Raw genomic sequence first — 23,009 nt, 5'->3', positions numbered from 1 at the left:
TTTAAGAGAAGTTAAACAGAGTATTGTGTTCTTAACATTGATAAACCAGTTTCTGTTGATGTTACTTAGTATGATTGAGCTAAGCTATGTTTCTGGATTCAAGTATTGTACTTAAAATGTTCTTTTAAGTATTCCTTAAAACTACAGTTAACCTCAGGAAAGAAATTTATCAGAACTCTAAAAAGAAATGGAAAGACCTGATCTTGGGATAAGCTATTTTTACAGTATGTTGACATGCTGAGGTCAGTAAGTATCTGTGAGTAGGCTACAATATCCCCAGATGACAACATGGCTATGCTCCCTTTCCCTCCTCTTTTAGTTCTTCATGGAATAAGAAAAATATACAAGTAAGAACACAGCTTTCTTTGAAAGTAACAATGCATCATTGTAAGCATGTCTTTTACTTATATCTTCTCTATAAAAGATGAAATGATTCAAAAAGTAATTTCCAAGAAATGCAAGCTTGAATAAATATAATTCCAGAGAGATGGTAACATCTTAAGAATGGTTGTATGTCCCCAAATTCTTGTAGAAAGACAGAATGCAAATTACAAGATTCTCCCAATAAATCCACAGAAAGTATTTACCTCTATGTGGGAAGAAGCTAAGAGGGTGACTTAAAAGATTTGAAAAAAACTTTTTAATAGTCTGTTTAAGAGGGAGTACTGGCATGGGAGAAGGCAATAGCTCCATTAGAGAATCAAAAATATCAAGATTGTGAGAACTTCTGTTTGGCATTATTCCCGGAGCACAAAGCCACACACAAATAAATTCCTTACCATAGGCTTTATCCCAACCAGGGAGATTCTCTCTCTCACTAGGATCTTTCCTTCAAATCTGGGTTTGATAATATTAAAATAACTTCTTACTTTCATGATTGGCTTAAAATATATCATCAGTTTAAAACAAACAAAAGAATTTGGTTAAATGTATTAATCCTTTATCTATCACTATGAACAACAAATTATATCATTCCTACTGAAAGTTATTAGTAAAAACACATACTTTTCTCTCCTTTTTTTTCTTTCCATTTTTACTCCTTTTTAGTTGGCAAAATCTCTAATATGACTTTAAATACTAAAAAATAAAATTTTATTTTTGTTGCTGTGAGTTAAGCTAAAAGGAAGGAGAAGAGTCCAACATAAGTGACAGAACAAAAGGAGAAGGAAAACACTGTTATAAATCCAAATACATTTCAGATAGCAGTACTAGCTTTTAAATATGCTTTTGACTTAATTTTTCATAGCATAGCATTTATAATACCTTATGTTTCAGCAATGAGTATGCTGAAACCAGAAAATTTTCCCACAAAAAGCTGTCACAAAAGCAATGGAACAATTGCCGCATCTCCTGTTTCATTTTAGAATGAACACACAAACCAGTAGCAATTATTTCAAAATAATACAGTTCAAGAATACAATAATGAACTAACTGTACAACAATGTATGGGTTTGGGGATAGACCTAATTGTCTTCATAGTAGCTGGTATGCTGCTGTTTAGGATTTGTGATGAAAACTGCCACAAACATGGGCATGCTTTTGTTACTGCCAGTGCTTGCAGAGTGTTAAGGTCTTTTCTCCTTCTCACACTGTCCCACCAGCTAGAAGGCTGGTGGTTTAAATGCTGGGGGGGGACATATTTGGGACAGCTGATCCCAACTGACCATGTGACAGTGTGCTAAGGGTTAAAAGCTGCGACAAGCACGAAGGGGGAAGACATTCAGATTTATGGAACTGGTCTTCCCAAGTCACTGTTATGTGTGATGGAGCTCTGCTATCCCAGAAGTGGCTGAACTTCTGCCTGCTGATTGGAAGTAGTGAATTAATTCCTTTTTTTTTGCTTTGTTTTCATGTTCAGCTTCTGCTTTACCTATTAAACTCTCTTTAGTTCAACCCAGGAGTTTTCTCACTTTTACCCTTCAGAGTCCCTCCCCATCCTGCTAAGGAGGAGTGAGTGGCTGTGTGGGGCTGATCTGTCTGCTGGGGTTTAAGCACAACAACTCACATGTCCATGAAATTTTAATCATGGTTATGTGGATAGATATCTCGAGAATGACATTTAAAATCAGCCCAAACCTCTAGACTTGAGACTATGAGGGATAGGTGAGGTATTTCCAATACATAGCTTTTCATACAAATATGGTTTTTTCATCTATATTCCTTCAGCAAACTGCTGCAAATCCATTACCACTTACTTTGATGAATTCTAAGGACTCTTTTTTTAAAAAAATATTGTACTGAATATAACTAGCTTGCTTTTTCCAGTTACTTAGGTCCTTCACAGTTTATCCATTATTTTCTCAATCATTTGTGGAATACTAAAAGCTGATTCTTCCCTCCAAGTGGTCTACACTCAAACCTCTATCAAATATTAGCTTTTCAAATAGTAACTACAACTACTTCTTATCCATAATATATGCACAGAGAGCATCCCTCTGTACAACTTGTACAAACCTTCTCATCAATGTTTTCAAATATGTAAGGGGTGAGTGTCAGGGAGATGGAGTTAGGCTTTTCTCAGTGGTGACCAGTGATAGGACAAGGGGTAATGGGTGTAAATTGGAGCATAGGAGGTTCAAGTTGAATATCAGAAAAAATTTTTTTACTGTAAGGGTGACGGAGCCCTGGAACAGGCTGCCCAGTGGGGTTGTGGAGTCTCCTTCACTGGAGACATTCAAAACCCGCCTGGACACGTTCCTAGGCGATGTACTCTAGGGGGCCCTGCTCTGGCAGGGGGGGTTGGACTAGATGATCTTTCAAGGTCCCTTCCAACCTCTAGGATTCTATGATTCTCAATTTTTTCTTCAAATCTCTACAAAAACCTTGCTACTGTAGACACAAAACAGAGCACAATTGCTGCTTATCACAATGATTGAATCTCATACGTCTCTTTTCACAGTCTGCTATATTTAATAATTTCTTTTCTCATCTTACATTTAATCATAGAATATCCCAAGTTGGAAGGGACCCATAAGGATCATCAAGTCCAACTTGATGCTCTGTGTAGGACAGCCTAAAACTAAATCATATGAATAGTGTTGTCCAGATGCTCCTTGAACTCTGACAGGGTTGGTGCCATGACCACCACTTCCTGCAGAGCCTGTTCCATTGACTGACCACCCTCTTAGTGGAGATATTTTCCTAAGGTCCAGTTTGAATAGTAGACTCAAGCCTTTATTTTTTTATTACTTTATTTTTGCCAGGAAATGTGGCAAGAAATGTTTTTCCTAACCTCACACATGGAATTCTCAACTCAGTTCCACAACTCTCCCTCCCCCAAATTGTGTCAAACTGACTGGGGCTACACAATAACTTCAATGACAAAACCAATGAAGGTAAAAATTGCACTTCTGAATTTTTTTTGGCTTTGACAAGTAAACCATATCACAGAACTAGCTCTTTGGTAAGTTTCACTTTGGAGCAAAATTTGTCATTAGTATTTCTAGCCATCAATAATAACGTGCCACTAAAAAAGCAGCACAACATCACAAGGTTTAACACAAAATGAAGGCATTTTTGTAACGGTAAAAAACGGAAATTGAAGAGTAAGCTTTTTTATGTTTACCACACTACCTTCTTCCAGGATGGGTCTCAGCACAACAAATGGGATTTCCTGCAATGGTTCCATATGCTTGTGTCCAGCACTCATAATCTTTATCTGGGGCAAGCAGACAACAAGTGTGCCAGGCATGCTGGCCTGCCCATGGTACCAGCTGCGCACAGTTCCAGGGATGTCACCTGATACAATAGTACTTGGGGAAGGCAGGCTGTCATTCGGGAGGAATACACAACAAGATTGCACTTCAAGCTGAAAAATACAGAAAAGAAAGACTTCTCAGAAACAGATTATAATTTTTTTCCCTCCAGTGCTGAGTATTCATCTCAGTACAAACCTCAATTTCCTTATCCATCTCAGTTGATTGAAAATGCTATTAGCTATTAGTTGAATTATTAGGAAAGATGGCACAAAATGTTGGAAAAAGAGGGTATTGTTGTAAACTATGATTATGAAAGCAGAAGGAAGAAAAAGTGGGATTTTGGTCTGTAAGTCTGATCAGAAAGGTGTTGCCGTATAAACCAAATATTTATCTGCATTTTAACCCTTTCTTTACAAGAAGTGTAACCGAGTCAGAAAATGTTCTCAAAATAAAGCTGAGTAAGCACTCCTCTTTTTGTACTTCATTAGCTTTTGCTAGCGATAGCTAAGCCTCTAGTACTAACAACATTTTATTTGCTATAGCTTTTTATACACACGTTAAAACCTATTTCAGGGAAAGTTCTATCGTTACTTTTTAGCCAACACTAACGAGCATGTACAAAAATGTTCATCATCAGATAAGCTAGGAAAATTATTAATTTTAGTTGGAAATTGGCATACATATGCAAGGGGAAATTAATAGAATCATAGAATGCTCTGGGTTAGAATGGACTGTAAAGATCATCTAGTTCCCACTCCCCTCCATAGGGTGGGGAACACCTCACACTAGGCCAGGTTGCTCAAAGCCTCATCCAACTTGGTCTTCCAACACTTCCAGGGAGGGGCATCTACAGCTTCTCTGGGAAAACTATTTACTGTCTCACCACCCTCATAGTGAAGAATTTCTTCCCACTGTCTAGTCTAAATCTACCCTCTTCTAGATTGAAATCAATACCTCTTGTGCTTTCACTAGACACCCTAGTCCCTTCCCAGCTTTTCTGTAGCCCCTTCAGGTTCTGGAAGGCCACTACATACTCTCCAGGCTGAACAACCCAAGCTGTATCAACCTGTCTTCATGGGAAAGGTACTCCAGCCCCCTGATCATCTTTGTGGCCCTCCTCTGGATTTGCTCCAACAGCTCCATGTCCTTCCTGTGCTGGGGGCTCCAGGAGTAGACACAGCACTCCCATGCAGTTCAGAAAGTTTATACAGCTTTTGTCTTGTTTTCATTGCAAATCAGAAATAGTGCATATGAAATACTCATATGTAATACTGCTTTTCCATTATTTTCAAGCAGTGGTGTTATCCTGAAACATTTCTGACCTTTCCACCATCTTCTGATGAACTTCTAGTAAGGCTGAGTGAGCAGAAAGCAAGAACTTCACTCATCATGACTTCTTAACTCAGAGGTGGTATAAGGTGAAGACTGTTAAGTTTTTCTCGGCTCTTATCAGTAACATTCTGCACCCACCTGGATTTCAAACAGCCCAAACAGCCTGCAGACATCAAAACTTTGTTAAGTAAGTACAAGCTATCATGCATTTAATTTGTTCATTGTTTGGAAAAGCATAGTGTACAAAATGTTGGACACAAGATGTTATTTCTAGCTGTGATAAAAACATTTGTTTGCTGGAAACCAACATATCAGAGGCTTTCAATCTGACATCATTAAAGACATCACAGCTTAAAACTGATTACCAAAGTTTGCACTTCATACTCTGTTCTGAAGGGTAATAGTTCCTCAAGACTGCAATAGTGATAGGCAATGGAGCTGGAATTCTCCAGCACCCGATGTACTTTGTCAGCCTAGTGAAGAGAACACAAATATTCATCTGTATTTTGGCATTTTTGTGCCATATTGCTTAGATAAACTGACAAGAATTCAGTGCAGAAAAATATAAGTAGAATTTTGCAAAAATAAATACATTGTTATATGAAGTCTGTGTTTGTTTCTAGTTTTAGAACTGTTTGAGTTGTAGAATGAAGTTAATTATATCTTTGATAAGTAGTTTATTGATCCAAGGTTGCAGAATGTACTTTATTTATACTGGATGAAAAGCAACTGTGTATTGTTACAGATGTAATAGACTTGGATTTTTTTTTTCAACTGGTAAATTAGTCATTGTGTCAATTTGTAAAGATTTTTACAATGGCACATTAGATCATTTTCTGGTTTATTAGTAATAGGCTGCAGGTCAAGCCATTGTGGGATAATGATAAATAGATGACAAAAGAACTTATGATCAGTATAACTTTTGTTTTATCAGTGCATTTGCTGAGTAAACAGTTTATAACAAATCATCCATTCTTCATATATATATATCCATGATTAACATCAAATGCTGCCTGGATATACAAACCATGTGGCAATAATAATCAAAAAAATTCCACAAACTTGAAGAGATACTACACTTCACTACATTACCAGCAGCAGGATCTGTGGGAGATGTTTTACAAAGTACTCCTGAGAAGAGATTTCAATACTCAGTAGAATTTCTACACTTAATTTACAGTTCAGTGCAGCTTCATACTGAAGACAAGTTCTTCAGATATTTTTTTTTAATTTTACTTTTCTGTATCAAGAACAATGTAGTGGAATAACAACAATTTCAGTCCTTCAAATGCCTGAGAGAAATATCTGTTCACATGGACAGTTATTTTTCCATTCACTTTCAAACTACTGAATTGGAGTTTGATCATGAATCTTGGTGGGATTTACATGATACCATTAGGCCCACCATATAAAATATTACAGATTTGTTTACACATACAGTATGCTTACTTGTGTTTCATCTAAAGTTTTAGATCAATCATTGATTTTTGTAAAACAGTACTGCAGGATTTCAAAGACTAACATGCTGGACACAGAGAAAAGTTCCGTATTTTAGGACAAATAACATAGTTATTAGAACCATGTAAGAAACTGCCAACTGGGATACAAAAGGGCCCAGTAACTGCAAAATTGAATTGCACCTGTAGAACTTCTCAGAAGCAGGTTCTGCTTTTAAACAGTCATCAATGGAATCTGTGTGTATTTATCTGACAGAATTTGGAGATCTGTCTAATACAAGTTCCAGTGAAGGAAGAGAAGAGTGCACCTAAACTGATGGATCTATGTCAGACAGAAGTGAGAATGTGTGCTACAGACTGCTTCACCAATCAAAAAGTGCTTTAAAAGATATGTAATCCAAATTCTTAGAATTAAACTGCATCTATAACATATATTAAAGCTATCATATAAATCTTTTTACACTTTTTAAATAACTGTTAAACTGTGTGTATAAAATTGAGAATTTAATGTAAAATGTGACTGATTTATGTAACTGAATATAAATCTGCAGCAGTAAATCTTGTATTAATGTAAGGATCTGACAATCCAAGGGAAAGAAAATGAAGTAATCTGCCAGTAAGAAGTCCTCAAGCTGGGGGTCAGATCCTGTTCATGGAAACCATCTGGTTGGGACCCTCCAAGCCACACCAAACACAAATGATCTTTTAAAAAAATATCCTATTCATTAATGTTTCACAGCTGCACTGAGTGTTACTTCATTTTTCCATGGCAACATCCTTTCTGTTTCAAGGATCTCATTTCAGTTTTGGTAGCAACATATTCTTTTGCCAATACTGAACACATTCATGTGTTAAAGAGAAGGAACTATTACAAATTCTTGAAACAGTCACCCCCTATTTTCATTTCGATTCTGTCAAGGCCTATACATGCTAAGTAACTTACACTAGTGATTAACTAATGAAGTAAGAAGTATTTTCACCTGTACTTTTAGAATTACAGAAAGCATACTGCTCTAAACCTTTACTAACATATAAACCTAAAAAACTGCAATGATTTTAAGACTTTAATAAAAAGCTGAATAAAAAGGAGAGTAATAAGTTACTGGAGTAGTTGGAATATTTTTAAATAATCCAATTAAATAATTTAATTATCTTTTTTTATAAAAAGAGAATGCTGTTCAATAGACTGAATAGTTAAGTATATACTACAGACAAATGAGGCTTTCCTAACTGGAGAGTGGGGGGGGAAAAAAAAAATAAAAAAAAGAGATACTGTAGTTATCCTGCAGAAATGAAATGCAGAGGGACAGGTTTTGTACAGTCTTCTATTATAATGATACCATAAGAAGATTCCTTTCCCTAATACACATTTGATAGCCATATAATCCAAATAGAGGCATTGAAGATGACCCACAAGGTGACACTCATATTTTTCCTGGAAAGTGGCCTCTCTGTGCATTAATCATCATCCATCATATGCTCTCAGTTGAAAGGCTAATGCATTTTTCTGGGACTTTTAGATACAAAATACAAACTTTAAATGATTCCCAAAACTGCAAAGAATCACAATTACACAGCTCGTGTAGGGGTTCTGGTGCTGTCATTACTATAGGGCCATACCTCAGTCTCTGACGTCCAAATTTGCTTTACCCAACTCGACCACCTACAGTTTGACCAGACACTCACTATTTCTTTCAACTTCAAAAGGCAGGCCAGAAAGTAATTTTTTGAAGCTAGACTAAAAGTAAAAGTCACATAAATGGAAAGCAGAGCCATGAGTAAGAGCCTAAGAGAGCAGGCTACCTGTACATACAAATGAGTATAAGGATCAGCTACAATTTCTTTGACTGCTTAAGAAACAAATTCTTATTACTACAGAGTATTCCTATACTTCTCTAAGCGAGCTTGATTTCAAAGTTTTTAATTCGTTATGGAATATTTAATTTTTTGGTCAGTTTGTGGTAAATAGTCGGCTTAAGAAATCATCCTGTCTCATTCCTGTTGATAGCTGTAACTGCTAAGTTCCAACACACAGAATCTCCTCATAACCCATGAATAAAGACCACTGTTAAAAGAACAGGAAACTCCAGTCATTCTCATCATTATACTTCTGTTCTTTCTATCAACGTTACACTTTGATTAAAATTTACTACAATTTATTCGCTATAAAGAAAACATTATTTTCAATAATTTCAGGAAATGTTAATTTTTTCATATAATTTCAGGGATATCTAAAGGCATGTGGACTATCTGTATAAGTTTCATATGTAGTAACTCTTTTAGCTTTCTCTGCAACATTACTCATGAATTAATTTGCTTTTAATACAGATCCTTAATTGTTCTCAACAGAATTCAGCATTAACAATTAAAAATAATAGTATTTACACTGCTCCCCAGTTTTAGCAACTCAGTATGAAGGACATACGAAAAGTGAGTATTAGCCTCCTACACAGCATAGCTGCCAAAGACTTCAAAGCTGCAAATAAAATCCTATGACAACTAAATAATAAACCAACTTTTTATAGTTAAGTACGAAAGTCTTTTCACTTAATACTAATAGCTTACCACAACACTATTGCACAAAATCTTCATGCAATATTCTATCATGAGCAAGTCCAAAATAAACTTTCCAGTTACTTTGGTTCCAAACACATTTACTTACTCAAACTTCCACCAAAAGAATGACCCTTTGATGATTTTAACTTATGAAGTTCCGTTTTATCTGGTGACAACTACAAATATTTCTGTTCTACAGTTGTGTTAATAAAAGAACCAGGAACATGAAAATAGCTTTAGAAAAAAACACAGAATCTAAGTGCTTCACCATTTAACCAGAACTATATTGCTCTGCACAAATTTAAGCTTTCCCATTTAGGCTGATATTGAAGAAGAAATATTACATATTTACATCTGTGCCTTGAAAAATATATTAAAATAAAAGAGACACGGACACTACTAGCAATAATAAAAAGAATAGAAAGCATATTTATAAACTCTTCATATTTCATTAAGAAAGCATGTGCTTGAACTTCTCCTGTGGTATTTCCTTCTAGGTTGTTGAAGCTTTGCACTGGTAACCCAATGTCCTGTTCTGTCAAGCCCCAGGCCAGGCTGGATGGGGCTTGGAGGAAACTTGTCTATGAGAGGTGCCCCTGCCCTGGAGGGGTTTTGTAACTAGATGATCTTTAAGGTCCCTTCCATCCCAAACCATTCTATGATTCTGTTCCTATGAAGATACTTTAACAAGTATGATGAAAGAATAAGGATGAAACATAGGAACGTGTGTAAACTGTTGTATGAATTCATAGGATCGTTTAATTTCAACATAGATTAAAAAATACTATTTCATTTTCATAATCATGAAAACTGAAAACGTTGAGGACCTGACTGAAAAACTTTGTAAAAGTAAATAAACCTAGAACCTCAAGCACCAGAAAGAATACCTAATACAAAAAAATCCTTTGCCAGTATTAGCTCTAATATGTGACTGTATTATGTTAGAGCAGATTTACAAATTAATCTCTGAGTAACCATGTGCCTATCACTATTTCACCTCCACAAAAAACCTCACTGATTTGAACACAGCCAAGTGCAAGGTTCTGCACCTGGGTATGGGAAATCCCAAGTACAAATACAGGTTGGACAGAGAATGGATTGAGAGGAGCCCTGAAGAGAAGGACTTGCAGGTGTTTGTTGATGAGCCCGTGATGAGCTCAACATGAGCCAGCAATGTGTGCTTGCAGCCCAGAAAGCCAACCACACCCTGGGCAGCATCAAAAGAAGAGTGGTCAGCAGGTCAAGGAAGGTGATTCTCCCTATCTACTCTGCTACTGTGAGATCCCACCTGGAGTACTGTGTCCAGTTCTGGAGCCCCCAGCATAAGAATGACATTGAACTCTTGGAGCAAGTCCAGAGGAGGGCCATGAAGATGATCAGGGGGCTGGAGAACCTCTTCCCTGAAGACAGGCTAAGAGAGCTGGGGTTGTTCAGCCTGGAGAAGAGAAGGGTCTTGGGAGATCTTATAGTGGCCTTCCAGTATCTGAAAGGGGCTCCAGAAAAAGAGGGGAAGGACCCTTCACAAGGGTGTGTAGTGATAGCACAAGGAGTAATGGTCTCAAGCTGGAAGAGGGTAGATTTAGACTAGACATTAGGAAGAATTTCTTCACTGTGAGGGTGGTAAGACACTAAGTAGGTTTCCCAGAGAAATTGTAGATGACCTTCCCTGGAAGTGTTGAACGCCAGGCTGAATAGGTCTTTGAGCAACCTGGTCTAGTGCAAGGTGTTCCTGACCATGGAGGGGAGTTGGAACTAGATGGTCTTGAGAGTCCCTTCCAACCCAAACCCATGGTCCCATTATATTTATTTTTTTTTTTTTTATGTTGGGTAACATGCAAATTTCATTTTTAGCTAGTCAGTATCTTAAATTGTATCAATTTCTTAAAAAGTAAATCGCTTTGCTGGCTGCTCACATAACAAAGTGTACCTTGAAAAATGTATGATCAGGATGCCTTAGGGCTGATTCAGTTCTCCCCATTTATAAGGGATACAGCTTATCTTCATTATTACTTTATTATTTTTATTATGACTCAAATTGTAAGCCTCCTTCCAACAGCTTACAAGTTATCTCTCTTGACTCCCCTTATCTAGCCATTTTGCTTTCCAGTGGCGACAACATTAAGAAATACAGGAAAACAAGTAAAATACTCATGAAACACTGATGAAAGATGTTCAAAAGCTAAACAGAGTTACTAGAAAGCATGTCCTCAGCTTCAGTGTGTTCTGCAATCAACTTACAAGTCTGAAATTCTTGGACAGGCCAATCGTAAACTTTTAAATTTTCTAATATTTTGTACTCAAAGTACATTCTTCATGACAGAGGAGTAAAAGAGACACAAGTTCTATGATGAGACAATATAAAAAAATATAATTCTTTGAAGGAAGAAAGAATAGTATTCAATCACTACTTTCTGCCAGAAATAGGGGGGTTTTTTTGTATTTTTAAAATTTTTATATAAAACCAATTCTGTTACTATATGCTTGTTTACTGTGGGATACCAATCTCATAGAATGTACTGCTCAAAAGGCAGAAACTATAATAATTTTAAATTAGGGTAATTTCTAAGCAGGCATTTGATATACACTAGGAAGAAAGAATTCTAGCATTCCTAAGCCATGTAGCATTTGACCATGCAGTCTGATCAGTAAAAGCAATCTAAAGAAGTCTAGGATGATGTGATATAATTCAGTGGTCATATATTTGTCCTTTATGAAGAGGAAAACAAGTAAGCAGCTCAGTCATCACTGCATAACATAATATTGTATCAGACAATTCATCGCACAAAGTTTTCTCAAGTATTTTTAGAAAAGAAGGTATTCTGCAAATCTAACTAGATAATAGGGTGTATAGCTATGTTTATAATACAGAAAAAGTGTGACAAGCACTTTTTCTCGGTATGATCTTTTAAGAAACTTCCCCTTAGATATAAAAAAGTATTTTGAAAACTAATATTCTAAAAGCAAAGCATTCTGTACTCAACAAAAATCTATAGTGTATTTTTCATTCCCTAAGACTTTAAAACTACTGAAATAAGACAATAAAACTTGGAAGCTCCTTTAAAAACCCTCTAATAAAAAATACTAGGATGCATAAAAAGTATCATAAAGTTTGGAAAGACACTTTTTTTTTTTTTTCACTTCCTTTTCATCTTACCTGAAGTGTAAGGCGCTTAACTGCATTCCACACTATTCCAATAAATTCCTTCATTCTTTCTTCAGGGCTTCTGCAACTTTCAGATGAGTTCAGCATGGTCTTAACAGGAAGTGATAAAGGACGAGATTCTAATGCAAAGAACAAAACTCAGTTACACACAGAATATATTACTAAGAAATATACTCATAGTGACAAAAAATATTACTTTAAATTCTAAAAGAGATTTTCTCTCACTATGTATATAATAAAAGTGTGTCTATTATTAGTTTTAAACTTGGCAATACAACTCTTAAGCATGGTGGAAAGCTGAATGAAACAGAATTCTTAAAGTTTTTAAACGTAAACTGCTAAGAAAATATTACGAAGAATGCTTGACCTAAGCAAATTAAAACAGTTTTCAAAGTGTGATAACTTACTTGGTGATGTAATAGTAACCCATGTGATTTTCTAATACAATGCTGTCAGTGTAATCAAAAAACATTTTAGTTTTCTAAACTTGTAATAAATGAAAGCCCAAAGCTCTGGTTTTTGCTTTTGTTTTTAATTCACTTAGCAAAACCTTGAGTATGCTTCCAAAAAAAGGCATATTTTTCTTCCTTTGTCTAGATTTAAAGGTATTATTAGAGATTTAAAGGTATTATTAAATTTTTCAGCAAAATTCAATGCGTTCTAGTAAAAAGAGAACTTCCTTTAAATTGTTAGTTATTTAATAACATGAATGTGAAAATATTATAGGTATCAGATGCATTTAATTGAATAAGAGCTGATGGAACTTCACACGAGGACTAGTGAGGAGGTTAAGTAGTAACTGCAAATGCACTAATGACTGTATGTGCCATACATATTTCCTACTGACATCTCTTACAGACTCATCCTCCTTCTTATCCTTTGGGATACACCAAATTCTTGTCAGCTTCTATAATGTTTCCTGGTTTGGCCTATATGTTGTCAAGCTGACAAAACTACACGAATAAATTATGAAGTCTTCATTACTTCGTTTTAACTAAATTGAAATGAACACAAATGTGTGTCCCAACTATACAGCTAGAACAAATCTGTGGACAGAACTCCTAAAGTCATGCTATCTACTGAACCGAAAACAGCAAAAGTAAATGCCCCCCCTTGATGTGCATCACTGGACATTCAGTCAGTTTGGACCATGTAAGGAAACATGCATGGGATTAATAAATGGAACATGGGAGAGGTGAGTTTCTGTCAAGAGTGTGCAATATTAGTGCCACTTGAGGAATCAATTTGTGACATTTTTCCCACCAAGGCTCCAAAATACCAGAGTTGATTAATATTCTACAAAAAATCCTTCAACAAATAGTATTTTTAATGATCTGAAAATAAAGAAAAGCATTAACCTTTTAAAACTGATGGGGAATCAAAAGATTCATTGAGGAAGGTGGTGAAAAGAGCAAAATACAATACATATTGTTGTAGTTTAATTAGTTGTCTAGGATATTCCTGGCTACAATTATGGATCCAATAGAATGCAAATTGAATCATGAGAATGTAAAGAGTGACATTCCAGGATTGTTTGTTGTCAGCTGTGCTGGAAAGACAAACAAGTAAATTGTTTATGTGGAGTAGCTATTTCATAATATTTTCTCATGTGGACACTTTGATGCCATGCAGTGAGGGTTTTTTTGTGGGTGTTATTTGGTGGAGCGTGTGTAGTGTTTGTTCTGGATTGGTTTTTTGGTGGTTTTTTTGTGTGTGTACTGCTGGACTTGGTGATCTCAGAGGTCCTTTCCAACTGTTCTGTGATTCTGATTATGAATGTTTTAAGTTAAAGGAAAGATTCATTGAGCAATAGATGCTCTGCTTTAACTCCTTACCCTACCTTTGTTCACATCATCTCTCTGTAGTTAGGCCCTATACTACACATATTACAAGGTAAAAATTAGGAACAGCTTCAGTATCATGAAATATTAAAGATTTACTGGAGCACAGAACTCCAGAATACAAGTGTGGGTAAGGGTGAGGATAATGGCATGTAAAGTTACTATGAGATTCTGGAAATTTCACTGGCAGCAATACTTCAGGTAAGAATGAACAGACAAATCCATGTAAAATTGTATTCTACAGCACAATCAGCAGGAATTATCAACATCCCATGTCACTGAATGAGTGTTTTCCCTGTGAGTGGGCTCTAAATCTAGGTTTTGTTCTAGTCTCCCATGTTTTGTTCTCTGAGAAACACACAGTCTGCTAATTCTCTCTCAATGAGAACTGACTTTCTAATGCCAGAAACCACTACTGGTGAATTAAAAATAAAATGAGTTGGCTGAAGCACCACTTGTTTCTCTCCATATACTTGCAATTCAAATCTGCAAAGCTGATTCAAATTCCAGGAAGATCCATGATAGACAACAGCTATCACTCCAAAGACCAAAAAAACCCCAAATCCCTCAAAAACCAACAAAAAGATAAGAAGTGATTCAACCAGAAATGAAGGAAATTAGAGAAATAGTAAGAGGTGCTTCCAAGCAGAAAGAAAAAACAAGCACACAAGTAACTCCTGAAAAGAAAAGAAGAAAGTTCATTCTTCATTTTAATTCCTGTAGTGGTAAAAGTATTAAAGTTTTGCCTGAAGGGATGCTAGGACAGAACATGTCTTAATTCCTCATCAGGCAAGACCATCAGTAAATGACAGCTGCCAGGAGACTGCAGTAGTCTCATGTGGCTATTGCCTATGTTTGGTTAATTCCCCATAATAGTCATGTAGACTGGATCAGTTCCACCTGCCTTGGTATAAAGGTTCATCTCCTAAATTAATTATGCTGCTCAGATACTACTGAACTAAAAACCTAGGAACGTTTCCTGGAGCAGTAATCAGCCTTGTGTTGAAGCCATAAGCCAGTCAGCAACACCTAGCCAGAAAATATGATTTGCAAACTGATGTTTGTAATACATCACTTGTAAGTACAAAGTGATGAGGGGGGGAAAAAAAGGGAGTTAGTACAGATTGTAAAAGCTGAATTTTTAAGAAAGCCACTACTCCCATCTTCTAGTCCCATATTTTGGTATAGATATTTTAGGAAAAACGTATACCACAACTATTTCAATCAACTATCAATCATTCAGAGGCTGCCATAATCATAATCAATTTCAGAACACACACTGGTAATTAGCAGACTTTTTAAAAAGTTTTAAAAGGACTGATCAGATCAGTTAGGACAGAGCTACCAAAAGCAGCAGTTTTTTTAATTCATTTCACAACTTATGGTTAAAGCATGAATTGAGTTCCAAGTGGCAGTCCTTCAAAATTAATCATAAAGATACTCTCTTTGTAGGTGATACCACTAAATAAGGCTTGTAGGTATAAATTCTAGACAGAGGTGTCTTACATACCTTTATCTTTGTGAATTTTAGCTTACTGGGAATTGGTTGCTCTACAAGTCTGATGCTTAGACTACAAATGTTTTAAAAATAAAAAAAGATCTTTGGGGAAAACGGTGCTAATCTGTGCTATTAATATTCCATTACCTAAGGAAGGCAAAAGGGAAAATATATAATATATATAATAATGTTTTATATTTATTATATTTCCTCAAATAAATCAAAGCAGAAAAGACCACAGAGCAGACATCTATCACTGATTGAGGACCACTGATAATTTGTACTCATTGATTTGTACTCATATTTTCAGTCCTTCCTCTCTCCTTACAAGTAGCAATTGAACTAAAGAGAGGCAAAATAAAATGCTAATACCTTATTCCCAATTGGTTTGCCTAGCTGTATGAACAGGCTGCCCAGTGAGGTTCTGGAGTGTCCTCTGGAGACTTTCAAAACCTGCCTGGATGTGTTCCTGTGTGGCCTGTCCTAGGTGACCCTGCCTTGGCAGGAGGTAGGACTACATGATCTCCAGAGGTTCTTCCAACCCCTAACTTTCTATGATTCTATGTGCTACAGATATATCATTTCTCAGCCTTTTGGCAGATGATGACTTATTTCCCTTGGCCCACTGGGTGTCTCAGATACCCCATGCATTAAGAGGTCAGCAGCTTTGTAGTTGGAAAAGATTATCCTGCTGCAGGCAAACCCATACTTCCTGTGACCTCCAAAAGTTCAGCCAGTTCCCAGTGAATGTCAGGGTTGACAGAGAGCCATGCAGCAGCCTTCAGTTAGACAGAGTCTCTGTCTCATCATGACCATACTCAAAATGCATCTGTCATATCACCTCAACAAGTCAGGCATCCTTTCCTTCCCACACCACATCACCTATCCTATAGCTTCTTGCACATCAGAACTGAGTTAAGCTGAGCAAAATCCTATTGCAAACTAATCATAATAAATAAGAAGCCATGTCAGCAAAACACATGAACATTAATAGCATTTAAAAGAAGAAATCAAAGGAAAATGGACAGTACATGGCCCTTTTCTTCTCCTAAAATAAGTAGTCATCTCCATAGTGTCTAAGAACTCATTGGTATTTCTTAGTATCTAATCACATTTTGCTGCATTAGATATGGCTTTTTATCAGAAATAAAACCAAAAAAGCAACAAATGGAAGCAATTAAGGAACTGATCAAGGGGTCTAAGGGATTAGAAATGAGATTAAAATGCAGTGGAGGAGAAAATGCAAACTTCAAACAACTCTGAAAAAAATAAATCTAAAATGGCCTACAGATTTTCTACGTGGAAGATTAGCTGTTTTCTTTATATGTAAAGCAAAATGTAAAAAACTCTATTCTGCTCTGGTGAGTCTGCCAAAGGAAACTGTGGAAGCCCCCCTGTCCCTGGCAGTATTCAAGGCTGGATAAAAGCAACCTGGTCTAATGGGAGGGCCCATTCAGACCATTTGGAAAAAGAAGATCTTGAAGGTCCCTTCCAATTCAAATAATTCTATGATTCTAAGATTAATGTACTATTTTTTCTCACAATCCAATTTAAAAATAAAAAATTAATCTAAGCAGCAAGGTCATGAAACCCTTAGGTGAAGCTCAAAGCTGTATTTAATAATATTAATAATATTTCCTGAACAGTCACTACCCACCAGAAGTATTTCAGCAATATTCATGTTTTATTTTTGCAGTATCATAAGAGAAGTTATTCCCTATATCCTCATTCCTGGATGATTGATATTTGAATTATTCAAGTTTTTGGGTTTTTTTCTAATGAGAGACCATGAGAATGATGATCTGTATGTAAAAAAGTTTGTACTCTGCATCAAAATTTTTAGAATAAATGCAGTACTTAATTAAACAGCAGAAAGTCCTTTTAAGCTTACACAAATACACAATGTATTTGCCCACATACTGAACAGTCTTTGCACAAATTATTTCTTTACTAACTTTTGAGTATTTTTGCATTGTAGTAATGGTGCAGCTAATACATCAAGTTTATAAATCTAGATGATAACTTGACTCCACAGTCCCTGACATGTAGCCAGAGCAAGTTCTTTATACCCAGGGAAATAGCAGCACAGAGATGTAATCACTACATTAGAATGGTCATTCAATGAGTTAGCAGCCAAATAAGTCTTAAAATACAGAGGTTTTTGATGTTTTACCCAACATGCCTTTTTTAAAGTAAACAGATGTAAGTAAACAAAGACAAATGTGATACTAACATTGTGGCATAATCAAAAAGGATCTTCCTGTATGAAAGTGGGGGTTGACTAGGGAATGGCTACAGTCAGCATTTTCTCCCACTGCATTCCTAATGATTGCTGCAGTATTTCTGGCAAAAAACACTTATTTAGTTCTGGAAACAAAAAACTGGAAAAGGACTGACACTTTGGTACAAAAGAGTAACAGTCTCACAGGCAAAACTGAACTACTATGTTAGGAATTACAAAAAATGTGTTATATGTATGTTTGTATTAAAAGTCCATGCCTGGATTTATCTTAATATCACATAGAATTCCAAATAAACTTCACACTATGAACCAAGAATTCATCCTCTGGATTTGTAAGAATTCTTCATGCAAATGCAGTAGGAATTCTACCTAGTTTTCTGCCTTTTTAAAAACATATCAGAAGCTCCTTAGTTTTTTAAATATAACCTAAGCACTCATTCCTTCTCTCTCAGATCTGAATTTCTGCACACAGAATGTGTGTTTGGTATACTCCATTGCCTTTGTGTTAATTGTTTTTGAAATCCATGTGCTGAACTAAAGAAACCATGCCATTGTAACACAAAAGTCAAACATTATACTAGCTATGAAAACCCACAGTAATTAATTCCCAATTGAAGTATATGACTGTCCATCCGCTAACAAGTTATGATTGATCACCTGTGACTAGAGACCCTTCTTTTAAATAGTCCTGCCAAGAAATAAGCCCCATTTATAAAAATCCCAGTATTTTCAGCTACTCTAGGAAAATGTGCATCAAGTTTAAATTCCTGTATTTTACTTTGCCTATTTAGCATCTATTTCATTTCATTCGTCTTCCCAAATAAATCAGTCATCCATTTCATAGTAGGCATGAATAAACGATAATTATGCAGTTCATTGAACAGAAATAGTGAGCTACTAATTTAAATACTTCAGCTAACCTATTGATTTCTCCCCAGCCAGACTTGTTTCACATTTGCCAGTTCTTTGCATTCCAACAGCTCACTCATTTGAGCAGGAATCTAGTTCAGTATTTTAGCTGTACTTCAGAAAAACAAAAACCAAAACAAACAAAAAACCACTAACTGCATCCAGTTTTGCTAAGTACAGGTCATATTCTACCACACTAAACCTAACAGAAAGTTCATTAACTTATGATGAAATTTCAAATAAAAACACCAACAAACAGTTGGTCTAAGTAGACGTGTATACGTTTAAAGCTTCCTTTTTTCTCCATTTTTATGGAGTATTTGATAGTGGCTCAGAAAAAGATACTATGCTTTCCAAGCTCTAGAACAAAAGTAAGCAGGGTAAAGAAGGTAGAAATTGGCAATAGGAGGTTTATACTTACTATAAATTAGACAATTTATAAAGGACATAGAGAATATGAAAGCATCTAGAGCAGAGTTTTGAACATTTGTGTTATGACACCACCGTCCATCTGCTGCAAATAAAACCAAATAGTAGACTAGGTGTAATTAGCAATTACAAAACTTGAAAACGCTTTTATTTTCTTTCCAAAAGAACAAAAATTTCACAGAACAAAATACAAATTCAGATACACAAGAAAGTGATTTTTCCAGACTGGAAGGATTCCCTGTCCTATCTTATTCTCTATAGACATAAACACACCAGAGATAAACCTTCTGCAGAATAAAACAATGCTGGATTAAAAGACCAGTAGAGCCTCTGACCTATGGTCCTGACTAATGTGTCCTGTTGGAAAAAAACTGGCCAAAAACCTACTGTTTTAATCCCTTTTGCAAATTCTCTTGCAGCCTGTCCACCAGACAACAAAATAGAGAAACCTATGATTACAAGCACTAGTCTTAGTGGTGAAAACCATTCAGCTGCTGTCATGTGCCCTGAGTATTCTCACAACACAGCTGAAATGCAGTCCCCCCCTGCAATATAAGCAAATATCTGGCTGTCTCATAACAGGAATGGGCAAAGTTTTAAGTGACAAGTGACAGGATAAGGCATTTAGTTTTCAGGTGCCTTTCTAAGAGGCTGTACTCCATCTGAGAAGTTCATGACTTCTTAGATTATATATTAAATTCCACTTACCTACCTATCCTGTGTCTAAAAGTAAAGTCAACCTTCAGAATTCTGAGCAAGATAAAAAATGTAATTACCTTTTCAGCCTCTGTAAAGTAGCTTCTTTCATTGAAAGCATTCCCTATATGTGTGAGTATGTGTGAGGCTACTCCTCTAATGTTACTGCAAAATTGTGTGACGTACAGGAAGGCTGGAGAGGGACTGTTTGCAAGGGCTTGTAGTAACAAGACAAGGGGAAATGGTTTTAAATTAAAGTAGATTAAGACTGGATGTTAGGAACAAGTTCTTTACCATGAGGGCAGTGGAAAAATGGAACAAGTTGCCCAGGGAGGTATTTAAGGCCTCGTCCCTGGAGACATTCAAGGTGAGGCTTCCTGAGGCTCAGAGCAACCTGATCTAGTTGAGGGTGTCCCTGCTTACTGCAAGGGGGGTTGGACTGGATGACATTTAAAGGTCCCTTCCAACACAAACTATTCTATGATTCTATAGTCAATGGGTTACACCTCACAAGACAGTATTCAATTTGGGTCTGGGATAGCACAGTTACTTCCAAGCAGTCCTAAATGTTGGATGACAAGGTAGATGACAGTGAATAAAGTTTCAGTGTAATGGCTACAAAAGGACCTCACCAGAAGGCAGTTAAAAAAAACCAAAACCAAACAAACTACAAAACCCAAACTCCCCCCACCCCAAAATAAGAAACCAAAACAAACAAATGAACAAAAAAAAACCAACAACCAAAAAGACCCCCAAAAAATTCTTATTAAGTTTCACAAAGTTAACATAATTATCATTATTTAGTAAGTTTATGTGAATGAAATCTAGAAGTTATTCTAGTAATGAATGAGCACCTATATTGAATGCGTGAAAACAGACACTTTTACTTGACATTATTCAACAGTGTGCACAAGGACAGCTTTCAAAGACTGCCCTATTTATTTACTGCATCCCATAATATCCTCCTGTATCATCATCATGGCTTGGCTTTGCGAACGATGCAACGTATGCTATATATACATCACCTATTAATATACACATATAGCTGGCATTTTGTCACTATCCTGGCATAAGAGCAATAGTTCTGTGCCTGGCTACAGGTCTGCAAATCACTTTTCACTGAATTAACAGGGAACTGCTGAATTGCTGAGAATGGGAAGAGAAGTGAGTGGATGGAGGAACTGAAAGAATTACTTATTTTTCCTTTTCATGTTCTTTATCACTTTGCTTCTTCACAGCCACACCATACAAAATTTAAACCATATATTTTATTGTCTTACTCTGTTTTTATCTTAACCTCTGTGGTTAAGGGAATTTATAAACAACTACAGTTTGAGACTTAAGAACAGAAACTTTGGATTTTAACAGACAGATACCATATAAGTAGTAGTTTTGCTATTTTCCCATGCTTCATTTTGGCAAGGTCTCAGCAACCTTTAACTAATAAACTGAACTCAAGATCAATGTTTTAAATCATTTTACAGCTGTGATTACAAACTGCTTTCATTTAATACATGCATAGGTTGGTTTCTAGCAGATCAAGAGAATGACTACTGAGATCTGCTGGACTTGGAAAGGGTACATTCAAAGTCATGAGCTGAACAGCATGATTTTAAGATACAATCTCTTTCAATCTACAAATGTCTTTGTTATCAATGTAGGAATCTCAGTTTTCTGACACCTTAAGGCATCTATATTAAGAAATACTAATAAAAGGATCATCACCCTTTTTAACTGGAATGCTTTTGTAGCATAGCTAGCATTATAGGTCCTAGATCTATAGTAAGTATAGTATTTCTAATTTAAAATGATGAGAAAAATAATGAAAGAAAACAAAGCAGGCAAAATAAAAAGAAAGAAAATAAAGTGTAAAATCATGGGAGTGGGGAACCCAGAAAAAGTAGAACAGAGAAGAATCACAGCAAATGGTACCAATGATAGCAGGGCAACCCACATAAATATTCTGCAAACAGATTTTCAGGTTTTAGTCCTTTTTAATCTCAAAGAACAATTAAGCCCTACCACTAATGGGGAAGACTAATCTCAGTTTCAGCAGATAACACTCTGAAGTACTTCATGATTACCTGGAACTAAACATTAATACTAAGGATGTTTTTGCAACAAGGCAATTTGTTCAGCATATTTCAGAAGGATTGCTGAAAGTGTCTTTTTGCTGATAGTCACTTTTTTTGTATGAGCTCCTACTTTACTGCTTAAAGACAGCACTATAGGAATAAATAGCCTAGAAAATACCAGAAAGGATTATCATTCTGATTAGTGAAAACAAAGTTTAATTTTCACAATCTTAAGTGGCCAGAAAATATTCCTAGATTTAACAATTCCTTGAAATTCAGACACAGAAGTGTCAACAAATTCATTTCATATGGAAGCATGATTTTGAAAAGACTGTATTCTAACTGTTTATACACAAATCCTGACTTCCATATAAGACAAATGTTAAATCATGTGAACATGAACTGACTACAATCAAGGAGATTAATCCCAGTGTAGAAAGTCTGATAAATTACTGACTAAAACATTAGATATGAAGACAAACAGCAGATACTCTGTTGAAAGCACATTTCCTTTATCTTCTTTTAGAAAATATGCTACATGAAACTATTGGAGGCCCAAAGATACTATCTAAGCAAAAGTGAAAAGAAAATTAAACACCTATTTCCAAACTGCAACTTTGAGTAATTTTCATTTAAAAAGTAATTTTCTCAGAGAATATTACTTTAAAACAGAAAGTTGTTCCACAGTATTTGCACAGCTGGTGCTGTTCAATCATGCAAGCTTGTTGTCGAGGGGGTTGCAAAAGTAGAATGGGTAGTTTCAAGTAAAGGATCATACCTGTTACTGTTTTTGTTTTGACAGGACTGCTGGCATACTCAGAGGCTTGGTTTGATTGCTGCCTTGCCAAAGGTGCACTGCCAACTGATGCCTCATCCTCTTTTTTTCGAGTTACTGACACAGCAAGCGGAACAGTTCCCACGGACTGCTAGGAACAGAAGAGCCTTGTGACCACTCAAAACCAAAATGTAACAAAACTGAATTATGAAACTGTCGTGAGTAACTTGCCTTAAACTACACATTTGTAATGTATAGAAGACAACTGAAACAAGGATAAGAGCACATATATTATAAAAAAAAAATCTGAAATGCTACGTTCAACTTACACTTGTAAT

The 23,009-nt window shown here is 35.9% G+C and overlaps 1 protein-coding gene across 4 annotated transcripts in view; it reads right to left on the bottom strand.

Moving 5' to 3' along the window:
* Window positions 1-23,009, bottom strand: part of VPS13B (vacuolar protein sorting 13 homolog B) — a 425,857-nt gene that overhangs the window by 208,562 nt on the left and 194,286 nt on the right. For 3 of the 4 annotated variants that reach the window (XM_071738035.1, XM_071738037.1, XM_071738036.1), the window contains exons 21-23: window positions 22,675-22,822; window positions 12,198-12,325; window positions 3,574-3,808 (exon numbers count right to left, since the gene is read on the bottom strand). In XM_071738035.1, the coding sequence (XP_071594136.1) occupies window positions 3,574-3,808; window positions 12,198-12,325; window positions 22,675-22,822 (511 nt within the window). The remainder of the gene's footprint in view (window positions 1-3,573; window positions 3,809-12,197; window positions 12,326-22,674; window positions 22,823-23,009) is intronic. The other variant, XM_071738039.1, reaches the window with a different exon arrangement.

The sequence above is a fragment of the Heliangelus exortis genome, chromosome 2 (assembly GCF_036169615.1).
Source record: "Heliangelus exortis chromosome 2, bHelExo1.hap1, whole genome shotgun sequence".
Classification (NCBI taxonomy): Eukaryota; Metazoa; Chordata; class Aves; order Apodiformes; family Trochilidae; genus Heliangelus; species Heliangelus exortis.
Note: the sequence above shows the minus strand (reverse complement) of the source record. Positions and strands in the feature narration are given on the sequence as shown.